Source organism: Rhinoderma darwinii, chromosome 5 (assembly GCF_050947455.1).
Source record: "Rhinoderma darwinii isolate aRhiDar2 chromosome 5, aRhiDar2.hap1, whole genome shotgun sequence".
NCBI lineage: Eukaryota > Metazoa > Chordata > Amphibia > Anura > Rhinodermatidae > Rhinoderma > Rhinoderma darwinii.
This window is the reverse complement of record NC_134691.1, coordinates 22,272,011-22,298,264: the sequence shown is the minus strand read 5'-3', so window position 1 is coordinate 22,298,264 and position 26,254 is coordinate 22,272,011. Positions and strand designations below refer to the sequence as shown.

Here is a 26,254-nt window from a genome sequence, read left to right as displayed (position 1 = left end):
AGTCATGCCTGTGATGTAGTCCGCTGACGAGGATGATGGGAGCAGTTATTGAACAGTCCAGTGATGTCACACAATCTCTAGACCTGTTCCTGGGGGCAGCCTGTATAGACGAGCGAAACAAAACAAAAAATCCCCTCCCCCTCTGCAGCTGCAAACTCAGAGATCGGCTATTCTGGTCTAAATTTTACCAAAATGTGAGCACTTTATACAGACATAATAAAATTACACTTGGGATCATCAACGTGTGGGATCGGGAAGGTCAGTATATCGCAGAGTTGGTTTTGACCCATAAAATATACATTTCTTTAAATCTTAATAAACTCCTTTAAGAATCACCAGAATCCATAGAAGCCCTTTACTGGTGATTGAACATTTTTACATAATGGTGGTGTTTGGGTTTAACCCTCTCATGCCATTTGAATCTGATATTATTGTACTGTGTGATAACGAGACATTGAACATAGCGCTGACTCTTATATTGTGTTGTAAAGTCTCCATAGACCTTTAATTCTTAAAGGGGCTGTCTCATCAAAGACAAATCCTTTCATATGATCGACCATCGATCAGCTGGTCGCCACAGGTCTGACTCCTGAGAGTATGTACATGTAATACATGGATGGTCCGGGTCCGCCAGATTGAGAGCCGCAGATTATTAGCATTTCTGGTTTTAGAGAGGGGAGGGGGCTTTAAACTGGGGACCTCCCCTTCTATGTTGTCCATATGTCCTAATAGGGCACATAGAAAATAAGTTGTCAAGATGAGATTACCCCTTTAAGAAAAAGCAACAAAATAAATCTATGTAACATTACAAGACAACAATGTAACCTTACATTCCACTCTCACTCGTCTACTACTAGAGCTCTCTACTCCCCCTAGTGGACGGTAAGTGTAATAGCATCCAGAACACTTTATAGATGTAGCAGAGCTGCATTTGTCATTTAGCTCCTTGGCCATGGGTGGTTTCAGCATGTGATAAGTTTGTTTACCTGCAGTCCTATGTAAAAGCACAGATTTCTAACTGTTGGAGTTGGGACAGAAAATGCAAACTCAGCCCTTCTACATCATGTTCTAATTCATGTAACCTTAGTTTGATACATATTATTTATCGTTTATTATTATATTCATTTTATTGTTTATAGTTTATTATTATATTTATTTTATTGTTTATAGTTTATTATATTTATTTTATTGTTTATAGTTTATTATATTCATTTTATTGTTTATAGTTTATTATATTTATTTTATTGTTTATAGTTTATTATTTTATTTATTTTATTGTTTATAGTTTATTATTATATTTTTTATTGTTTATAGTTTATTATTATATTTATTTTACTGTTTATAGTTTATTATTATATTCATTTTATTGTTTATAGTTTATTTTTATATTCATTATATTGTTTATAGTTTATTATTATATTTTATTGTTTATAGTTTATTATATTCATTTTGTTGTTTATAGTTTATTATTTATAGTTTGTCATTACTGGGGACTGCAGGATATCCTTACCAGGCTGCACAAATAAAATGAATTCCAGAAAAGCTAAATAACCAATTCAGCACTGCAACATCTGTATAAACTATAATCTACAAATGCAATAGTCCCCAACAGTGTGCAATGGATCCATGCAGTGATATTCATGTGCTGGACTATCAATCAGGGGCTGCATGATGAAAATGAAGGCAACTCAGTCCCAGGCAGTGAGAAGAAGAAGAATGATGCAACCAGAGGAATGAGATTGGTCTCCCCTGCAGCTCTCCCCGCCTCTTTCCATGACTGTAATGTGATTATGAATGTATTGCACAAGCCCTGGAGGTGGGTCCCCTTACAATACACACACAGTGTGTCAGAGGGGGTGAGTCACCCAGGAGGAGGGCACAGTGTGTGAGAGGGTGTCAGTCACCCAGGAGGAGGGTGTAGTGAGGTCTATGTGTAATAGGCAGTGTGATCCTGGTGCTGCTGTACAGCAGATGCAGTCCAGATCTCACCCAGGCTGCATCACCCATAGAAAAGACTGTCCTTAAAGCTGCAGGAGCCTGGATGAGAATTGCGCACTGGATGCATAGTGTGCGCCCTTTGCTGCTACCACTGGTTTGGACCTTGCACACTTGCTGGATGAATACTACTTCTTCTTAGGACTCTTTGTTCTCCCCTTTGCATCACTCATGATTGCCAACGTGCAGAGGCAGAGCCGGCTGGGTGCCCCCCGTTTAACCACCTGCAGGGCGCACTCCAAAAGGCTAGAAAGCGATGAGCCACCTGCTAAGTGCGCAAGGCTCAGTGAGTCTCCTCCAGACAGTGGACTATTGCCTTCTCCGGGCTCCCCACAGCCCCCAGCTCTGCACAGTGCTTCTCCCCAACACCAAGGACCTACCTGTATAGGGAATTACCTGCTGCTACCTGCTGGAGACCGGGAGAACCTATCCAGGGCCCTCAACCTGCACACTGGAGAAGAGCTGCAGTGTAAGGTGAGCCCAGGACACTATGGACCAGGATCTTTTTGGTGCACTATGCCAAGGGTGCCCCCAAGCCCCCAATGTGTTGTCTGCTGTGCAGCTCTTTGAGGGGAGCTCCAAGGCAGGAATAATCCTCAATGTCCAGAGTTTTATGGGAGCCCCAAAGCTTGGGGTGACCTCAGTGTGTTGTCTACAGTCTCATGGGAAACCCCAAGTTTTAGCTGAGCTCAATTTGCTTTGCACAGTCTAGTGGGAGCCCTAACGTCTTGGGTGTCCTAGGTCTATTAAAGCTCATGGAAGTCATAAACCTTGAGAGGTACCCAAACTGTTGCCTCCAGTGAAGCCCCCAAGGCAGGAGTAATCTTCAGCCTGGTGTCTAGTGTCTCACGAAAACCCCCAGGTAGAGGTGCCCCCAATGTTTTGTCTATAGGGTCTCATGGGAGCTAATCTGTTTGTAGTTTCATGAAAATCCCAAGGCAAGGGTTGTCTTGAATGTGATGTCTGCATAGTCTCATGGGAACCCCAAGGCAGGAATAATCTTCATTCTGTGGTCTGTAGTCTCATGGAGGATGCAAAGTCTGGGGTGACCTCCGTTTGTTGCCTTTAGAGTCTCATGGGAAGCGGTGTGCCCTCATTGTGGTGTCTGCAGTATTCCTAGGGGAGCCTAAACGGAGGTCTCCACTGTCTCTCGGGAACCTCATTCCTACCAGCTGTTTTAGAGGGCACCTTATGGTACAGGTGGCCCATTAATCTTGCTTGCACTGTTGGGGTGAGCTGACCTCACTCTTCTCTTTGTCTATTGACCCTAAATAATCAGGCCAGCCCAAACTAATGTGACCTCATTTGCTGTTCCCAGAAACTAAAATCCTTCTATATTGGACTAGGTTGGACTTCCCTCTACTGTTTTTAGGGAGCCCGGATATCGCATTGTCCTCAGAGATCCTAGGGCGAGAACTTCATACATGACTATCAGTTGGTGTCACTGAGCTTATTTCATTGTCTGGATTAGACCTCTACCCTCAATGTCTGATGTGTTCCTCATCCTGATTGTCTCCGGGGACCACCTCTCTGCTTCCTGCACTGCCTCAGGGGTGCACGGCTTTATGTTCCTTGTGGTGTCTCAGGGGAACCGTGTTCTCTGCTTCCTGCATTGTCCCAGAACAATCAGTTTGGTTAAGTGATTGCTCCTCCAGGGACACAGGATACCTTCCTCTAGTAATGAATGCATGAACTTCCGAAAGGGGTCCTCTCCTTATTCCTGGAGATGTAGACCACCTTTGCCTGTAGGACTACTACCCCCGGCAAGTCCTGCTGCAACTGTGTGATTGTTGAGATTTATAACCTTTGTTAGTGTGGCCTAGTTTCAGCTGTCACCTCATCTGCCTTACTTTGGAGTGTCACCTTGTCTTCTTCACCCTAGGGTTTTAATGAAGTTCTCATTGGTCTGTCATGATATTTATGGATAATCTTAAAACGAAGGGTCTAATTTCGCATATATTTGTGATGCTCCTTCAGATTCTTGATCCTTATACTAGACCTTGATGACCTCACAGCATTCAGTCAAGCTCTTGCAGGTCTCTATGAACCAGGGGGTTAATAAATGCTTCGACAACTCACTGGGTGCGCTGTACATGTGATATCCACCCAGCTTTCCTCATACATGCGAACTGACACAATCACATTCTTCATCAGACGTCTCATTGAACTCCTTTTTAATTGGACTCGACAAGTTACGTCAATGCTGATCTCCCTCTGGTCACCTTAATCCTGCCTGTAGCCAGCTGCCCTCTGCTGCCTCCTCTGAGGGACATTTATGGAGAGCCGGCTTCGTCCAAGAGACCATCAAAAGACTCATTAGATATTGAAAAAAATTTTGGGATTTTATTTTTGGTTGTTGGCCAGTGTGTGTAAGAATGAGATGTTGGGTGACCAGGTTGTCAGCCATATGCTTGATGTTCTGGACCTCGCGTGAAACTAGAACATAAATTTTCTTTGCGGTGCTTTAAATTCTGTATGTTTCCCCTTTTCTTTTTGTAGGTTTTTCCCTTGAAGCACTACCAGAAAAAAATCCAGCCCTACGTCCACCTGCCCTGGCACCGTAACATCACTGGGATTGTAGAGATTATCCAAGGAGAGAGCAAGGCCTATGTATTCTTCGAAAAGGAGTTTGGTGACATGCACTCATATGTGAGAAGCTGCAAGCGGCTGGGCGAAGAAGAGGCCGCCAAGTTATTTAAACAGATCATCGGCGCAGTGTCCCATTGCCATCGATCTTCTATCGTTTTAGGAGACCTCAAGCTGAGGAAGTTCGTCTTCTCTGACAAAGAAAGGTGAGACCTCGCCTTGGCCCCTTTGTGGCCACAATCTTACTAATTTGTAGCCTTAAAGTGGTATCCATGAGGCATGAGGTATAAAGTGCCTCATTTCTTAGTGATACATGGTCTAATCTTTACCCAGTAACTAGTAACTGTGCTATTCGTTCGTGATATCATGGAGGCATGAGGCACAAGGTGCCTCATTCCTCAATATTATGACTATTTCCTTGGTATTGGATAGGTGGAAGGTTGTTTAGGCCCAGTATTAGCTAGGAATAGTGTTGTGCAATGGTGAAGGAGGGTGCAACTGAGTTTTCTGGTCTTTAAATCTGTGACCCCTCCCCGTCCTCCTATATATTGCTTCCAAATATTAGTATTTCCATCGGAGTCTGTTTGCTCTGTCTGTTTACACTCATTGCGCGTGACACAACAAGCGCAGGGTAATGGATCGGAAAACAAGCAGATGTAGGTGATCACTGAAATAGACGTTTATCACTTTTACTCTTGTTATATGTCCAGATGTAGCAGAGCTGAATTGGTTAATTCTGTAAATACATCCTTTTGTATCTCGTGTACTTGGTTAAGACAATGCAGGAGGTTGCAAGTTTTAATGCAAACCCATATGCACCTCGTGATGTGACGTTGAAATTGCCATATGACAAACTCAGCCCTACTGAATCTTAACAATCTCCGCTCTGCTACATCTTTTATGTACTTAATTTCATAACCTTATTTAATGATAACAGGTTCTGCTCAGAGTAGTGCAGGCGAAACTCTTGCTATGTAATGGAACATTTAGCGCTGGCAGATTTGCAGAGGAGATTACTTGACCTGATAGAGCAGGTAACTGAAGTTTAGTTTTTCTGCATTTAGTCATAGCTGGGGGAATGGGTGAACACCACTGTGTCTTAGTGGACTAAATATCAAATATGGGTTGAGTGAATTAACATTCAGTGGTAGAGATGTAGCAGAGCTGAGTTTGCCTGTTTAGTATATTCCTTTGTGAGTGCATTACCGGTGGTTTTCAGTAGGACTGCAGGATCTGCCTACTGCATTATCTTACTTATAGAGTTGTTGCCCTAAACAATTAACCAATTCTGCTCTGCTACATCTGTATGCATAAATTGTAAGCTCTTGGAGACAGGGCTAGGATAAATTTACCCCCACAGCAGGAGTTGGTACCATATTTCACACTAGCAATTACCCCCGATTATGGCCTTAGTAAAGAGGAAGGGGCAATAATGGGCACTAGCAAACCCAACACCAACTAGCAGGGGGCATGACTGGTGTTTTTTTACACTGGCCCATTGTCATGTTACGTATGAAGATCTTTCATTGGTGAAAAAAGTAATGGTATATGACGAAAGGTATTAAATTGTCTCTCTGGAAATTCAGCCGCGGACGGAATACATTCTGTTCATGGTGTTCCATGTCATGTCACTGGTATGTAAACTAAGGAGAGTGAAGCCAAGAGCGAGGGGAGGGGGGTGGATAGAATCTGTGGTCATGGCGGTGATTTCAGAAGTCGGGTTTAGAAATTTTGCCAGATGTATTTTTAAATGTCACTTTTTATTTATATCCTATGGAGAGTGCACAGAGCTGGCGGGTCGTACATTGGACTAATACACCCGGGCTAAAGTCAGGTTAGATTAGAAAGGAAAATAAAAAATTTGTCAAAAAGTTTCAAAAACTTTTCTAGTGACCTTCACCATCTTTCAGGCTGCGGTAGTGAGAGGGTCAAGCAATGCGGGGGTAGGAATTTTTTGTATATCACTAGCACAGGTGCAAGGTTTTTAGTTGATACCCGTCACTTGATGCCAGACTGTCGAGTCTCTTGAGTCATTTTTTCCGTCCTCTCTATCACGGCTACTTTTCATTACAAGAGTTCACGTGGAGGACAGAATGAGGAACACTTCACGCTTCTTACAGGATAAAAAAAAATACATGACTCCTGCTGTTTAAGCCTCTCACCTTGTCCGTTTTTTAGATAACTTCAAAATATGACGGCCCCGATTAACCGATGACCTTTTAGCTTACGTTGCCCGAATACTTGGCTTCTCTAGCCTACAGCTTGATGACCACTTCTGCCATGAGATCGCGTTAGGTCAGCAATAGTTTCGCCTCTCTGCATTTTGAGGACATAAAAGTCCATGGACATTGGCAATGTTGAGCAATATGAACGTGACTCTTCCATTGACTTCTATGGGGCGAAGTAAAAAGATGAAGGACCCACCATGACATTCAAGCTTGGGGGGGAGCATGAATTATCTCACCTATCTTTAACTTCTAAATGTTGCATCAACGTAGACCTTTTTGAGAACCGTTTTTGACCGTTTTTGCTTTTCTTTTGTTCTCTTAGAACTCAACTCAGACTGGAAAGCTTGGAGGACGCTCATATCATGAAAGGAGATGATGACGCTTTGTCAGACAAACATGGCTGCCCGGCCTATGTCAGTCCAGAGATTCTGAACACCACAGGGACTTATTCCGGGAGATCGGCCGACATTTGGAGCTTGGGAGTCATGCTCTTCACTCTACTTGTGGGACGCTATCCTTTCCATGACTCAGACCCTAGTTCCCTCTTTTCAAAAATTAGACGTGGACAGTTCTGTATCCCGGACCATGTATCTCCTAAAGCCAGGTGCCTTATACGAAGCCTTTTGAGGAAGGAACCTTCTGAAAGACTCACTGCGGATGAGATATTATTACATCCCTGGTTTGAGGCCGCTACGCAACCCAGTTTTGCGGACCAGGAACCAAGTAACACTGACCAACTAGTACCAGATGTTCCACAGAACTGCGATGATCTGGATTCGTTCTTTTGCTAGCTCATCCGATCTTAAGGACTGCCATAGCAGCTTTATAAAGTCCACACCTAGGACTTGATATAAACTTTAAAGCCTATGAAGTAATGGCTTGGAAGTCCAACTTGTGTTGTACACTTTAGGTAAATGCCCTTCTGACTTTGCCAACAATTATCCTATTGCAAGAGCTTTTTTCTTGGAGTAGGGTGGTGCTTCATCTAGTTGGGTATTTTTAGTAGAGTTAAGGGAACCCAGACCATGGTGGACTCGTCACCTACCCAATGGAGGCATGACTGGTAAATTGGTTGATGGTATATTGGTACAAAAATGAAAGAAATGACTCTTTGAGGTGTAGGTGATGACTCTTCTCTATATTCAAAACGTTGGGCCTGGTAGTACTTGCCTTACTCATGCAAATCTTCTGACAGCCATTTTACAGATGTGTTTTTAATGGTGTTTCAAAAAAATTCTAGTGACCTTTAAATTTTTCCAACTGGTTCCAATCAATCAATTCAAGAAAAAAAATAAAAAAACAACAAGACTTTTGGCACAATTTTTGTAATTTATTTTTTATAAATCTCGTTTTAGCCAGTGAACTAAGATGGTTTGGGAAATTGGTCTCTTCATAGATTCTTCATGAATATTATTATCCCCTCTGTTGTATCCGATACATGGGAAAGATCAGTGAAGAGAACTGAATATTTTTGGGAAAAAAAAATATCGTACATTATGGTCATAAAATCTTTGGAGAGTGCTACAGATGTCCTAGTAGATGTTCACTATAGTAAAAAAAAACAAATGGTGAAAATAACACATATACCTCAATTTTATTTCCGGCCATGGCGCCACGCATTTCACATCTTCAGTAATGAATAAGTTATAAGTTAAATTTATTGTAAATATGTTCCTGGTAATCTATCATTTCTTTTATGTAGACCTGAAGGGGATGCTTTATCGTTGAACTGTATTCCTAGTGGAATAATGATGTAGCAGAGCTGAATTTGTCTTGCAACTTAAGTGCTATATCACTTTCCCAGTTAAGATAATTCGGCGAGTTTAACTGCAATCCTATAGAAAACCACATGTAACACATTGTATTATTACCATGAGCCAAAATGACAAACTCGGCTCTGCTACATCTGTATGTAATTACATAGTGGAAAGGGAAATCATGCGATGTAACCCGTATGAAATGCATGCCAACTAATACTTGATTGGGTGATATGGGTTAGAGCGGGTGGTTTCACCTTGCACTAGAGCCCTGTTATGAGATGGTGCATGCCAGGCTTTGATGGCAGCGAAGATAAAAAAAAATTATACTTTTTTAATTTGGACTGTAAATTAAAAGAAAAGAAAATAATCCCAATAATAATTAGCAATTGTAATGTGAATAAATGTTGGCAAAAAGCATCTGTCAAAAAAAGTTGAAAAAAATCGTGAGTGAACCATGGGGGCGACCTTGGCCCTTTTTGCACTAACTGCCTCGCGGTTGTTCCGGTCGTATCTGTGATACGCTGTATATGGAGACTGTAAATAATGACGGTAAGCGTTTGCTGAAAACGGAAATGAAAAACACTATGTTGTGTAAATACGTGGAAAATACCAGATGATGGTAACATTTGTAAAGTTTGTTGTAATAAATATTTTTTTTCTAAATTCTTTGTCTCGGTTGTAAATATATACACATCTTATTGAAAAGTCATTCATTGGGAACTACTACTCCCACCGTGGGTCAAGGTCTTGAGTTTTCTCCTTATATTTCGCCGCATGGGATGCAAATGGCCCTTGTAAGGCACCATTCTTTCTCTTTCTATTATTTGCATATTGGTATCTGTGGACTCTGGCCTTTATCAAGAGCAGGAACTTCCCAATTATGGCAGGTTATACTTTCTGCCATGACAGACTCGAGCTATGAGGGAAAGCCCGCTTCTGATATGTCACAGTAATATTAAAAAATCATCATTGGGAGTCGGCGATCTTGAATCGCCCCTGCTTAGTGGCATACATGGAGGACAGGGGTGTTGGGGACATAGCAACGATAAAAAAGTCAAGCCCTTTTCAGGAGCTGCTTGACACCGCCACATTCCACCTTCTTCTCCTGGGGAACAGTATCTAACTACTTGGGCAGATGCAAAGTGGCTTGTTGGAAGTCCCTCAGCATTTAGGGTACATGCCCTGTCAGCCCCCTCCTTGATACTCCCCCTATTCTTCCTGTTGGACCGGTGTATCTAAGCTTATCTCGTTGGATATGGTCTCAGAGAACCACACCATCATTTCTTGTTACTGAATTTTATTATAAAAATCTGTGCTAATGAGCCTGGTGATACAGGTGTATGCAAGCCATATGTGTGGTACTGTCTACTGAGCTTGTGTATCTAAGTCTACGATGTGTGATACTGTGTGTTGAGCCAGTGTATCTAAGCTGGTCATGTGTGATACTGTTCAGTAAACCTCTGGCTGGATACGATATGCATAGTCAGTAGCAGAATTCAGTGTTTGGCCGTTAAAGTATTGGACATGCAAAGCTATGAATGAAAAGAAAATTGTCTGACTTAAGAAATTCCCCTCTGTCGCCCACCCGGCTGTGATCATTAAATGACACATTGCGTTACTTCAGCCTACGACACCAAACTTGAGTGGGATCAAAAATATCACATCCTTTTCTGTGGCTTGAAGGGAACACATCAGGCTTAGCAATCAACCTAACAGACTAGTTAAAAACGACAGTGAGTACATGTGCCAAGAGATAGAAATAAAGATACATATGAGATAGATAGATGGATGTGAGAGATACATATGAAAAAGATATATGTGAGATAGATATGAGATAAACAAACAGATAAATATGAGGTAGATTTAATAGGAAGCAAAGTAGCATGTTTTTTTTTAACCAGAAAAGCCTATACAATACAGCCAGTGCTCAAATAATACTCCAATACAGAATTCAAATAAAACTGCCATATAATGCCCACATAATACTGCCTTATATTGTTCAAATAAAACTACCGTTGAATGTTTACCATCATACAGTTCGTAAAAAATACTCCTATACAGTATAATTCCCATGTAAGTCTGCTATATAGTTCTCACATAATTCTGCCATATAGTTCTCACATAATACTGCCATATAGTTCTCACATAATTCTGCCATATAGTTCTCACATAATACTGCCATATAGTTCTCACGTAATACTGCCATATTGTTCTCGCATAATACTGCCATATTGTTCTCACATAATACTGCCATATAGTTCTCACATAATACTGCCATCTAGTTCTCACAATACTGCCATATAGTTCTCACATAATACTGCCATATAGTTCTCACATAATGCTGCCATATAGTTCTCACATAATACTGCTATATAGTTCCCACATAATACTGCCATATAGTTCTCACATAATACTGCCATATAGTTCTCACATAATACTGCCATATAGTTCTCACATAATACTGCCATATAGTTCTCACATAATCCTGCCATATAGTTCTTACATAATACTGCCATATAGTTCTCGCATAATTCTGCCATATAGTTCTCACATAATACTGCTATATAGTTCCCACATAATACTGCCATATAGTTCTCACATAATACTGCCTTATAGTTCTCACATAATACTGCCATATAATTCCCACATAATACTGCCATATAGTTCCCACATAATACTGCCATATAGTTCTCACGTAATACTGCTATATAGTTCTCACATAATACTGCCATATAGTTCCCACATAATACTGCCATATAGTTCTCACATAATACTGCCATATAGTTCCCACATAATACTGCCATATAGTTCTCACATAATACTGCTATATAGTTCTCACATAATACTGCCATATCATTCTCACATAATGCTGCCATATAGTTCTCACATAATGCTGCCATATAGTTCCCACACAATACTGCTATATAGTTCTCACATAATACTGCCATATAGTTCTCACATAATACTGCCATATAGTTCTCACATAATACTGCCATATATTTATCACATAATACTGCCATATAGTTCTCACATAATACTGCCATATAGTTCTCACATAATACTGCCATATATTTATCACATAATACTGCCATATAGTTCTCACATAATACTGCCATATATTTATCACATAATACTGCCATATAGTTCCTACATAATACTGCCATGTTAGACAAAAAAGTCTCACAGGACACGAGAGTATAGGGGTGGGATACAAAAGGTCTCAACCACCCACAATATTTCAGAGATACGAACTCCAGACAATATTATATATATAAACTTGAGAAAAAGAGTCCAAAGTATGCAAATGTTTACGAAAGTACAACAAATCTTTATTGATCAACATATAGGAATCTAAAATACATTAATAGCTAGATCAACAATAAACATACATTTGGTGAAGATTGAATACAGGTAGTACATGGCATGAATAGAGGTTCAGTACATGTGATATATGACATAAAGAATCACTTTTAGAAACACTCATGTAAGTGGGCATATGTCAGGACAGAAAAGAAAAAGTAAAAGTAAAAGGTAGGAAATCACAGTTCACGTCTAGTGAACATAGACAGTATGCTAGTTCTCTATAAAGCCTGACAGAGCCGTTATCATATGCTTACCCATATTCAGTGGCGTAGTGGTGTGACCCAGTAAACAAAGTGATGCCCCATAATACTGCCATATAGTTCTCACATAATACTGCCATATAGTTCTTACATAATACTGCCATATAGTTCTCACAATACTGCCATATAGTTCTCACATAATACTGCTATATAGTTCCCACATAATATTGCCATATAGTTCCCACATAATACTGCCATATAGTTCCCACATAATACTGCCATATAGTTCTCACATAATACTGCCATATAGTTCTTACATAATACTGCCATATAGTTCTCACATAATACTGCCATATAGTTCTTACATAATACTGCCATATAGTTCTCACATAATACTGCCATATAGTTCTCACATAATACTGCTATATAGTTCCCACATAATATTGCCATATAGTTCCCACATAATACTGCCATATAGTTCTCACATAATACTGCCATATAGTTCCCACATAATATTGCCATATTGTTCTCACATAATACTGCTATATAGTTCTCACATAATACTGCTATATAGTTCCCACATAATATTGCCATATAGTTCCCACATAATACTGCCATATAGTTCTCACATAATTCTGCCATATAGTTCCCACATAATACTGCCATATAGTTCCCACATAATATTGCCATATTGTTCTCACTTAATACTGCTATATAGATCCCACATAATACTGCCATATATTTATCACATAATACTGCCATATAATTCCCACATAATACTGCCATATAGTTCTTACATAATACTGCTATATAGTTCCCACATAATACTGCTATATAGTTCTCACATAATACTGCCATATAGTTCTCACATAATACTGCCATATAGTTCTCACATAATACTGCCATAGAGTTCCCACATAATACTGCCATATAGTTCCCACATAATACTGCCATATATTTCCCACATAATACTACCATAGAGTTCTCACATAATACTGCCATATAGTTCTCACATAATACTGCCATATAGTTATCACATAATACTGCCATATAGTTCTCAAATAATACTGCTATACAGTTCCCACATAATACTGCCATATAGTTCTTACATAATACTGCCATATAATTCCCACATAATACTGCCATATAGTTCCCACATAATACTGCTATATAGTTCCTACATAATACTGCCATATAGTTCTCACATAATACTGCTATATAGTTCTCACATAATACTGCTATATAGTTCTCACATAATACTGCTATATAGTTCTCACATAATACTGCTATATAGTTCCCACATAATACTGCCATATAGTTCTCACATAATACTGCTATATAGTTCTCACATAATACTGCTATATAGTTCCCACATAATACTGCCATATAGTTCTCACATAATACTGCCATATAGTTCTCACATAATACTGCCATATAGTTCTCACATAATACTGCCTTATAGTTCTCACATAATACTGCCTTATAGTTCTCACATAATGCTGCCTTATAGTTCCCACATAATACTGCCATATAGTTCTCACATAATACTGCTATATAGTTCTCACATAATACTGCCATATAGTTCTCACATAATGCTGCCATATTGTTCTCACATAATACTGCTATATAGTTCTCACATAATACTGCCATATAGTTCCCACATAATGCTGCTAGTTCTCACATAATACTGCCATATAGTTCTCACATAATATTGCCATATAGTGCCCACATAATACTGCCATACAGTTCCCACATAATACTGCCATATAGTTCTCACATAATACTGCCTTATAGTTCCCACATAATACTGCCATATAGTTCTCACATAATACTGCCATACAGTTCCCACATAATACTGCCATATAGTTCTCACATAATACTGCCATATAGTTCTCACATAATACTGCCATATAGTTCCCACATAATACTGCCATATAGTTCTCACATAATACTGCCATATAGTGCCCACATAATACTGCAGGTTGTGACATAACAGATGGACAGTTCTCTCTATTGTCGGGAAGAGTGTTCAGTATAAATGAGTGCTCTGCCCAACAAATGAAAACTACAGTGGAGCGGAATGTATTTCCACTCTCAGGTTGCTCCTGGGGACACCGCCCCAGGGGAGCCCTAGGAAATTATTACTTATTATCTATATTACACACTTTGGGGGAAAGTTATTAAGACTGGCGTTTCTGGAGTAAATTATAGTAAATGTGCCGGGCTGCAGTGGCCCCGCCCTCGTCTGATAAGCTCCGCCCACTTTTAGAAAACTGACAAGAGCGACTTTCCACGGCAGAAATCTGGCATAGCAAAGATGAATTAGTTATGTCTTTCGGGAGTATCGTTTAGGTATTTTGATCACTGAGAGCCATGTGCAAGGAGTCTGTATGGCGGCACACGGTGCCCCGTCGGGTCCTGTACTATAAAGCCGTAAGCCTTTATATAGTTCCCGCTGTACAGTACCTCAGTATAGCGCCATATTCTGGACATATTCTATGTAATACAGAATCTGGTGGAGCAGTCGCAATGCACATGAAATCGGGGCATACATAGGTAGAGCCGGGCCCCATACACCTATGGGGGGCCGTATTATGGCTCCGAGCTGGTACAGAGCTGTAATATGATCGCATGTAATAACACATTATGATATCGTCATGAAGTGCACCAAACGACAAACTCAGCACTGCTCCATCTGAAAATACTGTAAATGGAAACTACAAATGGAGCAGGTGGGAAAATAAAAAAGACTGACATATAATACTTTGCTGCATATAGGTCCTTTAATTTATTGATCCATGTCAGAGATGGGGGTTAAAATCTAGCGGCATCCAGGGGGTGACCTATAAATACGTCCATTGAGTAAACACAGCTGTTCTGACATCCACTAAAAGGGAAGTGGGCACTGATCGCCCGGTCCTGCGCGCTCTCGTCCTGCGCCTGTAAGTGCTTCTGCCACCTGTCACACCAGCTGAACACTGCAGGACACATACCTAGTGTGACGTCTGCTGTCAGATCTTCCTTTCGGTGGGGTCAGTGATCTCTCGCCGCTTGTTCTTAACACCAAATTTGGCTGCAAGGTGCATCGCAACAGGTGTCAGTTACACGTCCCAAACATGGAGGAATCCTGGCTGAGTAATGATCTAAGGAGCGCGTCCTCTGTGCGCGCAGCTTACTCCTCCGGCTGCGCCCAGTGCAGGGGGACAGAACATTCACTGCGGGGATCAGTGATCTCAGTGCGAGGAATTACTGTAAATAGAAAAGACGTGACCTTACTCCTGTAATGTAAGAACGTGGTGGACAGTGGGGACACGTATACATATAGATCATCTCCGTAGTCAGATCCTGTTCAACCGCCAGGTATCACAGACGTAGCTATAAGAGACCTTATTTTTTGCTGTTGATTTTTTAGGCGCCATATTGCCATACGTGTTTAATTAATATTCCCTTTTATTATGGGTTATAGGCAGAATAAAAGCACTTGCGCCATTTCTTGATCACCCTAAATATCATGCTCTACGTGTTTATGGTTACCTGGAAATGTATCTTGTATGTATGTTATTTACTGTTTTGTGATGTTGATTTAAAGGGGTTTTCCACAGGATAAGTCATCAGTATATGATCGGTGCGGGTCCGACACCCGGGCCCCGCACTGACCAGCTGCGTCTGTGCACCAGATGTTTTGAAGGGTTTGCAGTAGTTGGAGCCGGAAGCAGTTGTCCGGTCGTGGACAACCCCTTTAATAAAGTGCATTGAAAACTTTGTGTTTAGTGTAATTGTTTTTACACTTTTAGTTTTTTGTAACTTTACAAAAATTTTTTTTAGCTTTACCGTTTTTTTTTTTTCTATCCATAATGTACTGGTATATAGAGAAATATCTGCCTATACTTGTACATTAGGCCTGTGAACAGGGGAGTACCAATAAATTGCGGGGCCTTGTGACCCTTTGCCAGGCTTCCCCCAAATAAGACATCCCCTCAAATATAAAAATTTTTTTTACTTACAACTTCTGCATCTCCTCTTCTCTGCAGGGACCCCGACCTGGATCCCCTCAAGATGCCACATCAGTCCCGGTCTGTGTCGTGCCGACAAGGTCCTGACACCGAGCACCATCTGGACGTAGCACACAACGTCCAGTGACAGAATGTTGCGTGCTGCGTGGCACATAAAGTCCGACACTACCTGGCATCAGGACTTCATATACGATGCGGCAGAGACGGCCTAATGCGGCAGCCTGAGGGGATTCAGGGCGGGTCCATTGCGGGGCCATTTACCCCTTTGAGCTTGGTCGTAGGCGCATCACCTGTACAGAGCTGCAGAATATGTTGGCGCTATATAAGCAACTCTTACTGGGAATCTATACAATATACAATTCACTGTACCTGGGATCTGCTCCTACAGAATGGATCCGAAAAAAGTCCACAGATAAGTAGAAATAGAGGAGCAATATAAAGAATAATGAAGAATTTGTACCATGATATATTCGGCCAAATATTTACGCTGCAAGAATGGTTACACTGGAATCGGATACGTCAGCCCAACCCCCATTGGTCAAATCTAAGTTTAATGAACGGAAAAGGATTAGTACATATTTAGCTTTCTAGGAGAAATGCTGCACTATTCCTCTTCTGAAAGGGGTTGTGCAGGGTTAGAAACACATGGCTACTTTCTTCTAAAAACAGCGCCACACCTGTCCATGGGCGGTCTCTGGTATTATAGCTCAGTCACTTTCTCTTTAATGGAGCTGAGCTGCAATACCGGACACAACCTATAGACAGGTGTAGCGCTGTTCCTGGAAGAAAGACACTATCTATCTATCTATCTATCTATCTATCTATCTATCTATCTATCTATCTATCTATCTATCTATCTATCTATCTATCTATCTATCTATCTATCTATCTATCTATCTATGTAATACAACAGTAATGCATATTTATTTATTTATAGTGTTTAGGTGGCATTAGTGTTCGCAGTGTGCTGTTGCCATTTTTGGATATAGTATTGTTGTTTTTGTGTACCTGTATACATGTTTTGTTTCATTTTGTTGGAATGTGCTGATCAAATTTTCTTGTCTCTTATTTATTGCATAAATGTGGGGTTAGTGACTGCCTCCATTTTTTGTTCTTGCACTCCACCCATTCTGCCCATGGTGATTTTAATTAGTTTAACGCTGGTTCCTACTGTCACGATGCGTGATGTGGACCCACTGGGCCGTACCGCGTAGCGGGATGGCAGCTGGCCAAACAGGTAAAGTACAGAGTTCAATAGTTTCTGTGAGGATACCTGAGGCAACGTAGACAGTAGCAAGGCCGGCATGTCCAGGACCAGGCGGCGGGAAGACGTCAGGTGAGGCGTAGCAAAATAGGCGTAGACCGCAGCAAAACACGGCAACAGCACAGCACGGCACTAGAACTGGGTAACACGGAAACAGTATACAGGAACAAGGTACACTGGGAAACTGGAAGACACTGGGAGACCATTAGCACGACAAACATCGGGTAACAAACAACGCTCTGGAAAAGAGCAAGAGGGCAGAGCCCTTTTTATAGCCCTGGCCATTCTGGGCTAGATTGCAGACTTCCTGCAATATGCGCGCACTGGCCCTTTAAGACCGGGCGCGCTCTCCGGAGACAGTCTCGATGGCCGGAAGTGAGTGCCGGCGCTTCACAGGAGGACGACGCTGCGCACATGTAGGATGTCCATGGCCACGACCGTCGAGGTTTAAGTCAGAACGACGGGCCGTGGCCATAGACGTTACACCTACCATCCTCAAGTATATGTAGGCTTAGTCCCTGTTCTGGGTGTATGTGTAGCGTAGGTTCCCACCTTATTGAGGTCGTCTTGTCGTGGCGGGTGGGCTCACACAATTTGATTAAAATCTATCTATCTAACCGGGGCCGGCTCCAGGTTTATGTGGGCCCTTTGGCGACACAGCCTTAGTGGGCCCCTTTGCTGGGGAACTCACGGCGGCAGTAAAATGGCAGAAAACGTCACTTTCTGCCCCCATATAGAAGTTAGGTCCTCAGTTTGTACCCCCATAAATTTAGTGCCCTCCGTAGATAGTGCCACACAGCTCCCTTCCCAGGTAGTGCCACACAGCCCCCCTCCTAGATAGCGCCATACAGCCCCCCTGTAGATAGCGCCATACAGACCCCTCTGTAGATAGCGCCATACAGACCCCTCTGTAGATAGCGCCATACAGACTCCTCTGTAGATAGCGCCATACAGACCCCTCTGTAGATAGCGCCATACAGCCCCCTCTGTAGATAGCGCCCCCCAAACAATTAAAACAAAAAAATCATACTCACCTAGGCCCCATTCCCGCAATGAACAGAGCGAATCAACGCTGACGGGATCCTTGCGTAGGCTGGTGTGATCCAGTGACGTCACCACGCCAGCCTGCGCAGGGATCCCGTCCCTCTAAATGATAGGCTATAGACCGAACGTGGCCTGTAGCCTAGTAAATGGCAGAGCAGGGAGATATCTGTTCAATAGTATTTGCATCCTAAGGACGCAGATACTATTCAATGTGGCCTCGCTACCGCTGCTAGCGGCACCACCGGGCATGGAGGGGGCCATGACGGCGGGCCTCGGGCCCCGTAGCAGCTGCTATGGCTGCTACAGTGATAGTTACGACACCTCCTAGATGGGCTCCCTCTAGAAGCAGAATCCCCGGCAAGAACGTCGGCAACGCTCTGGTCGGGGATTCCACTCCTGGAGGAGCCATGACGGCAGCGTCAGCACACGGTGGCTGAGCGGGCCCCCCCCAGGGTAGTGGACCCCGGCACTTTTTTGGGTTCGCCGGGTGCGGACGCCGGCCCTGTATATATCTCATGTCTATCTAAAAGAAATCAACAGCAGCACAGCATTATGGGTAAATAAAAAATTCACTTTATGAAAGTTCATCCATGCTTTTTTTACATTCCCCTGGGCTACACATCTTCCACTAACATTTCTACCCTTTACCATTTTATTTACTTCTCCAAGTCTGTCTACTAATCCAATTTTTAATCTGTTAAGTCCATTTATGCAGAATAAAAAGCACTATTCAGTACACATGCAGGTACATACAGATGTAGCAGAGCTGAGTATGTCATTAAACACATCTGACCGCGTTATTTCATTGTAATAACTTAATAATGATCTACAAACAAAGCCATAGACCTTCCACATCTGTCCGCTATTTATATGTCGCAGAAACAAATACAAAGAGCGTGTTGAGATGCTCAGACGACTACGATTCCTTCTGTTATTACTGGAGTCAATTATGACGGATCTGCATGGATTCTGGTTTGTAGTGCATTTTATATTGCAGTATAGATTTTAATATAACATCTGTCCGCATGGAAAAAAAACCCGCTTAAAATGGCATGAATATAATAATAATATAATAATGTGGTGTTTTTTTAGCATTTTTTTTCTTGCCCAAAAACGCTGAAGTTAGATGTTACATCAAAGTCTATAGTCATATTATATAAATGCACTACAAACAATGCTTTTTTTGTAGAATCGAGCTGTTAGGGTTCGAATACACACACCGTGTCATGGCGGATACGTGTCAGGCTTCGCAGCGTATCCGCCCTGAACACTGCAGGGAATGCCGTCCGAAAAATCGCACCATATTGTGGTGCGTATTTCCGGCGGAATTTCTGCTGCGTAAAGCAGCGCAAGAAAAATATAAAAAAAAAACATTCATACTTACCCCCTCCCTCTTCTCTGCTTGCAGTCCGGCCTCCTGGGATGACGTTGCAGGCCGTGTGACCGCTGCAGCCTGTGATTGGCTGCAGTGGTCACATGGGATGAAAAGAAGAGGCCGTACTGAAAGAAGAAAAAAAGGAATAAGGGAAGGCATCCATGACTAAAATAGATGGGAGGGACACAGAGTTGGCTGGCCTATGAGAGGAAAGGGGGGGGGACAGCAGGAGGGCTTGAGTGAGAAGGGGTGGGGATTGAAGGGGATGTACCTGTTTCCTGTTTGTGCTCTCCCTCTCTTCGCCAGGACACAGAAGCAGGAACATGTTTGTTACCCCTGCTGCGTCTGATGAGGAGGCTATGGAGCTGTTGCGGGCCGCGGCAGCCTCTCAGGGTCCTGGATGGCTCGGAGCACGAGTAGCGACGCTGCTGCAGGGACAATCGGGCGCTCCGGTCCAGGAGCAAGCAGAGTCGGCTGGAGCAAGCGGGGAGCGCTCTGTCATGCCGGTGGTCGCGGGGCTGCTGGAGCAGGCCGAGGTACAGGACCGGCGTACCAGGGGGTCGGGCAGGAGAAGAGGAGAGCCCGTTTCCCCCATGACTCAGGCCAGGGCTGGCACTCCCGGCGTGACGCGCAGCACGAGGCGCTCGCGCCCGCCCGCAAGGCTGAGTCCTGAAGACATCCCGCGGGCGCGGCGGCGCAAGAGGAGCCCATCAGTGGACCCTGCAGGCCAGACACCAGGGCGGCCGGCTGCTGCTCTTTCGTCTGGTCCTGGGAGGAATCCCAAAACGCGGCAGCGCCCGGCGGCAGCGGCGAGGAGGACGCGGCCTTCACTTCCGGTCACATCCTCTCCTTCTTCAGCACGTGGCGGAAGGGCAACGGCGACCCTGCATGGTGATGTGCCAGCCAGAGGGTCGGCTCATGGTGTCGTCGAGGTGGAAACGACCAGAGGTCGCAGGATGAGGTCGGTGGTTGGAGTGCCAGGGACGGAACAGCTTGGAGCTGGTTCAGCGGGACGGATGAGGCATGAACTGGACCTCGGCCAATTGGATGATGCGATGTCACCCCCCCTTTACTCAGACGAAAATCGGAATTCCCCGTGCACACATTGCCAATGCGGACAGCGCCAGAGGGAGTCCGGAGCATTGGAGGACGGTGAGCGGCGGGCCTCTCCACGTGGACATGGGGGTCCGGCTGACGGGTTCACAGCCCCTGGGCAGCCTGGTGAGTTGACACCTACGTTACCATTTCCAGCTTTATTGATGTCGGGTATCGGTGTAGAGGGTGTCGAGGCGGTGGGCGTCGCGGCGGAGTCGGGGGTCCCGTCGCTACAGGCGGGTGCGGGGGATAGTTTGGCGGAGTTAGTAGGATGTTTAAAAGTGTTAGTGGGGCGGCTAGGTGGTTCCCCTTCCCAAGAATCGTCAGGTGTGGCGCCGGCCGCGGTGTGGGGGGGGCAGTGTTGGAAGCGCTCCGGTTCGTCAAAACGGTGGGGGGTTGAATGCCGGGGCAGTGGTGGCAGTGGCGGCGGCGGTTCAAACAGACTCGCCAAAGGAGGTTGATAGGGTGCGTCTTGATGATCGTGCGCGCGGGGAGGTTTATGTTTGTTATGAGGGCCCGTTAGGGGCGCATTTAAAGCAGGAGGTAAAGGAAAGGATTTGGAAGGACGAGTATGTGGAGATTTTTTCCTTGCTTCCGCTGGAGAAGTTTAATTTAGATAAGGTGAAGCGGGATGAAACAAAAAAGGATGAGGAAGAAAAGAGACGGTACAGGTTGATTCCAAAAACGTTCGTCAATTGGATGCAGGCTTTTGCAATTTTGGCGAGCGTTATTGGGGAAAAGGCGCCAGATAATTGTTCCGGCTTGTTTTGTTATTTGGATGCGGTGGGGGAGGCGCATCGGGTTTATGGGGGCCAGGCCTGGCTTCGTTACGATGAGCAGTTTCGGCAGAGGAAAGCGGTGCGGCCGAATATACGGTGGGACCATAAGGACATAGCCTTATGGTTGAAAGTGACGGCACTTTATAAGCAGGGGCAGTCCTTTCCCGGGAGCGGGAATGCAGCAGGAACTTCCGGCGGGGGTAGTCAGGCCTCAGGTTCAAAATTTGGGACGTGTTGGCAGTTCAATGAGGGGCAGTGCAAATTTGGAGCGACGTGTAAATTCAAGCATGCGTGTTCACATTGCAGCGGGCAGTCACATGGAGCGTCTAAATGTTTTAAGAAGGGTAAACGACAAGGGGGAGCCAGCGGTGCGTCTGGTTATGGGGGAGACTCCGGTGAAACTCATAAAGATGGCCCCCTTTCTAAGTAGGTACCCCAATAAGGAGGGGGCGCGGTTGATTAGTTTAGGTTTTGGTTACGGTTTCGTTATTCCGCCCCCTGTGCATGAGGTCCCTTTCACGCAGCGCAACCTTAAGTCGGCATATCAGCATGCGGGGGTAGTCTCAGAAAAAATCCGGAAGGAGATTGATCTGGGCAGAATGGCGGGCCCCTTTAGCACGATCCCAGTTCCAGGTTTGGTGGTGTCACCGTTAGGGGTGGTTCCAAAACGAGAAGGTAACAAATTCCGGCTTATTCAGCATTTGTCCTTCCCGAAGGGGGCGTCGGTTAACGATGGCATTGACCAGGATCTCTGTTCTGTGGTCTACACGTCGTTTGATGCGGCGGTAGCGTTGGTACGTGGTTACGGAAGAGGGGCTCTGATGGCAAAAACTGATATTCAAGCGGCGTTTCGTTTGTTGCCGGTTCATCCGGACAGCCAGAGGTTGTTGGGATGTTATTGGGAAGGGGATTATTACATTGATCGATGCCTTCCCATGGGTTGTTCGTTGTCGTGCGCGTACTTTGAGGTGTTTAGTTCTTTTTTGGAATGGGTAGTCAGGGAGGTCGCGGGGGTGGAATCAGTTATTCACTATCTCGACGATTTCTTGTGCGTTGGCCCGTCGTGTTCGGGGGTTTGCGATAAAATTTGTTGGAGACGGTCAATTGGGTGTCAAGGGAGTTCGGTGTACCCTTGGCTGTGGAAAAAACTGAGGGTCCGGTGACGACCATTTGTTTTTTGGGAATTACTATCGACTCCGTAGCAATGGAGTGCAGATTGCCGGAGGATAAGTTGGGGGATTTGCGGTTGGTAGTGGAGCGAGCGTGTCGGATTAGGAAAATTACGCTACGTGAATTGCAGTCCTTATTGGGGAAGTTGAATTTTGCCTGCCGCATCATGCCGATGGGCAGGGTTTTTTGTCGGCGGTTGGCAGCGGCGACGGCGGGGGTTCGGGAACCCCATCATTTCATTCGTCTGGCTGCAGAGCACAGGGAAGATTTACAGGTCTGGCTCCATTTTCTGGCACAGTATAATGGGCGCTCTCTTTGGATGTCCCGGGCGTTAGATAGCTTCGATTTGGAATTGTTCACTGACGCGTCTGGGGCGGTGGGGTTCGGGGCGTTCTTTAAAGGTCAATGGTGCGCGGGAAAATGGCCGGTTGCATGGGTGGAGGCGGGACTGACGCGTAACTTGGCCCTACTCGAACTGTTTCCCATCGTGGTGGCGGTCACCATTTGGGGAGTCAGGTTCCGGGACAAAAAAGTGCGTTTTCATTGCGACAATTTGGGGGTGGTGATGGCTATAAATAATACTTCGGCGTCGTCCCCTCCAGTGGTTCGCTTGTTGCGTCAGTTGGTGCTTTCCTGTTTGAGTTTAAATGCATGGGTGGTGGCGGTGCATGTTCCCGGGGTAGAGAATTGTATTGCTGACGCGCTTTCTCGCTCGCAGTGGGATCGTTTCCGGCAGCTGGTCCCGGACGCGGAGTTAACAGGGGTGGACTGTCCCAGTCATCTGTGGGAGCTGGTATCCAGGCGGCAGGTGCATTGATTAAACGTTCACTGGCCAGTGCGACGTGGTCGTCGTATGCGGCTGGATGGAGGCAATGGGAGGAGTGGGTGAGATCTTTGGGAGATGTGTGCTCGGATGATGATAGGATGGTGGCCTTGCTGTTTTGGTTGGGGGATGCGTTCGCCCGGGGTTGCACGGTCGCTAAGGTTAATCGCTTCGTGGCGGCCATTGCTTTCGGTTGTAAGTTACGGGGGTTGGCAGATATCACGAAGCGGTTTTTGGTGGGCCAGGCATTGAAAGGGCTGAGACGGGGTGTAGTCGTGAGGGATAAGAGGCGTCCCGTGTCATTTCAATTGTTGTGTTCCCTGGAGGTGGTGGTGCGGCAGGTGTGTCGTTCAGAGTATGAGAGCAAGCTTTTCCGGTTGGCTTTTGCGTTAGCCTTTTTTGGAGCTTTTCGGGTAGGGGAATTGGTTTCCCCCAGTTCGGTGAGAGCGGGGGGCTTGTTGCAGGATAATGTCGATTTGTATGAAGACAGGGTGGAGATAGTGTTGCGAAGGTCCAAAACGGACCAAGGAGGGGCAGGACGTCGAGTGGTTTTGCTGGCGGTCCCAAAGAATCCGGTTTGTCCAGTGTTGTGTGTCAAGGAGTACTTGGCGGGTTTAGATCTCTCAGACGGGCCGTTGCTGCGGCACGAGGATGGCTCGTTTCTGTCGCGGTATCAGTTTATTTCGGTTTTCAGAAAGTGTCTGGTGGCTAGCGGGGTGCAGGCAGAGCAATACTCGTCTCATTCTTTCCGTATAGGGGCAGCGACGGAGGCGGTGAGATGGGGTTTAGATGATGCAGGCGTGCAGCGGATAGGGCGTTGGGAGTCGGCGCGTTTCCGTTCTTATGTGCGCTTGAACATGTTGTGATATATTGATGTATAGCATGTTCCGGGTGCGTGCGTTTCCGCCTGAGTATTAATGGTACGCGGCAGCAAGAGGTGGTGCGTGTATGTTCTTCATTTGTTTTGCAGGCCGTGACTCATGCATGGTGTGGATTATGGGACATTCTTTTGTGTACTGGGGTGCCCTTCGCGCGGATGTACGGCCGGACGGTCGACAGCTCAGGATTCCGCGGGACGCGGCGGTTGTGAGGTGGATGGGTATACGGGGAATGACATGGAACAGGGTATTGCCCGAGTTTCACAATTTTGTACTGCTTGACAGGGCGCCGGAGGTACTGGTGTTGCATGTGGGAGGCAACGATTTGGGTATACGCCCTTTCCGGGAGTTGGTACGGGACGTCAAGCATGATTTGCTCTGCTTATGGGCAACTTATCCTAAATTGGTGACGGTGTGGTCTGAGATGGTCCCTAGGAAGAACTGGCGGATGGCCCGTTCTGTGGGAAAAATTAACAAGGCTCGCATTAAGGCTAATAGGGCCATATCGAGCTTCGTGACGCGTAATGGTGGGGTTGCGGTGCGCCACTGGGATCTGGAGGCTGGGACAGGCAGCTACTGGAGAGAGGACGGTGTGCACCTCAATGAGGTGGGGATGGATATGTGGAGTCTGGCTTTGACCGATGGAATTGAGCGAGCGGTGGGAGTGTGGAGGAGCTCGCAGGCGTGAGGTGGTCAAGGCCTGTTTCGCTTTGGCGGGGGGGGAGTCCTTGAAGTAGGTCGTAAAAAGTGGTGGGGGGGAATGCATCACGGGATGCACCCCCAATTTGTCGGCTTCTTAGGGTGTTACCCCTTTTGAAAGCTGGGTTATATATATTTATATATATATGGTGGTCATCTGCAAAAAGGTAATTTGGTGCTCCTGGGCCGGGTTACGGCTGGGGGTAAGGTATTTGTGGGCAGATGGCCAAAATTAAGTATCGGTGGCTTCAAGGACTTGCCCCTGTCATTCTGGTTGGTTTATAATGTTATGACCCTGATAGGGTCGCAGTGGGTTATTTGTTGTTATGATGTATCCCCTTTTTTGGGGATTCAAAAATTATGGTATTTAAAGTTATTGTTATTTAAATAATAAACGGCTGCTGTGGCCATTAAAATCCAACTCTGTTTCAGTGTCTGCTTTGGGAGGGTAGATTTACATAAGGGGAGAAGCGACTCGACTTATTTGAGTCAAGAAGAGGCCGTACTGAAAGAAGAAAAAAAGGAATAAGGGAAGGCCTCCATGACTAAAATAGATGGGAGGGACACAGAGTTGGCTGGCCTATGAGAGGAAAGGGGGGGGGACAGCAGGAGGGCTTGAGTGAGAAGGGGTGGGGATTGAAGGGGATGTACCTGTTTCCTGTTTGTGCTCTCCCTCTCTTCGCCAGGACACAGAAGCAGGAACATGTTCCCGCCCGCCCGCCCTGATGTGGATCGGTTGACCGCGGCAAAAGGTTGCTGCGGATGGTGGTTCTTCTCGTCAAAGTTTATTTGCTTATTGACATTTGTCTTTGGGGGAGGTTAAATTTTGTCATTGCAGCTGCGGGGGGGAGTCCTTGAAGTAGGTCGTAAAAAGTGGTGGGGGGGAATGCATCACGGGATGCACCCCCAATTTGTCGGCTTCTTAGGGTGTTACCCCTTTTGAAAGCTGGGTTATATATATTTATATATATATGGTGGTCAT

At 44.9% G+C, this 26,254-nt stretch overlaps 1 protein-coding gene across 1 annotated transcript; it reads left to right on the top strand.

The window, feature by feature from the left end:
• Positions 1–1,900: 1,900 nt before the first annotated feature.
• On the top strand, positions 1,901–9,232 carry TRIB1 (tribbles pseudokinase 1). Its single transcript, XM_075825733.1, has 3 exons — positions 1,901–2,469; positions 4,495–4,787; positions 7,132–9,232. Exons 1-3 carry the CDS (start codon positions 2,167–2,169, stop codon positions 7,598–7,600), a joined length of 1,065 nt encoding a protein of 354 aa, XP_075681848.1. The 5' UTR covers positions 1,901–2,166; the 3' UTR covers positions 7,601–9,232.
• The last annotated feature ends 17,022 nt before the right edge of the window (positions 9,233–26,254 follow it).

Bases quoted from the DNA above. Each gene is read 5' to 3' on its own strand.
- TRIB1 (XM_075825733.1), top strand. From the start codon at position 2,167: ATGATTGCCAACGTGCAGAGGCAGAGCCGGCTGGGTGCCCCCCGTTTA. The intron at 2,470-4,494 runs GTGAGCCCAGGA...TTCTTTTTGTAG, and splicing joins GAGAAGAGCTGCAGTGTAAG to GTTTTTCCCTTGAAGCACTA. The intron at 4,788-7,131 runs GTGAGACCTCGC...TTGTTCTCTTAG, and splicing joins GTCTTCTCTGACAAAGAAAG to AACTCAACTCAGACTGGAAA.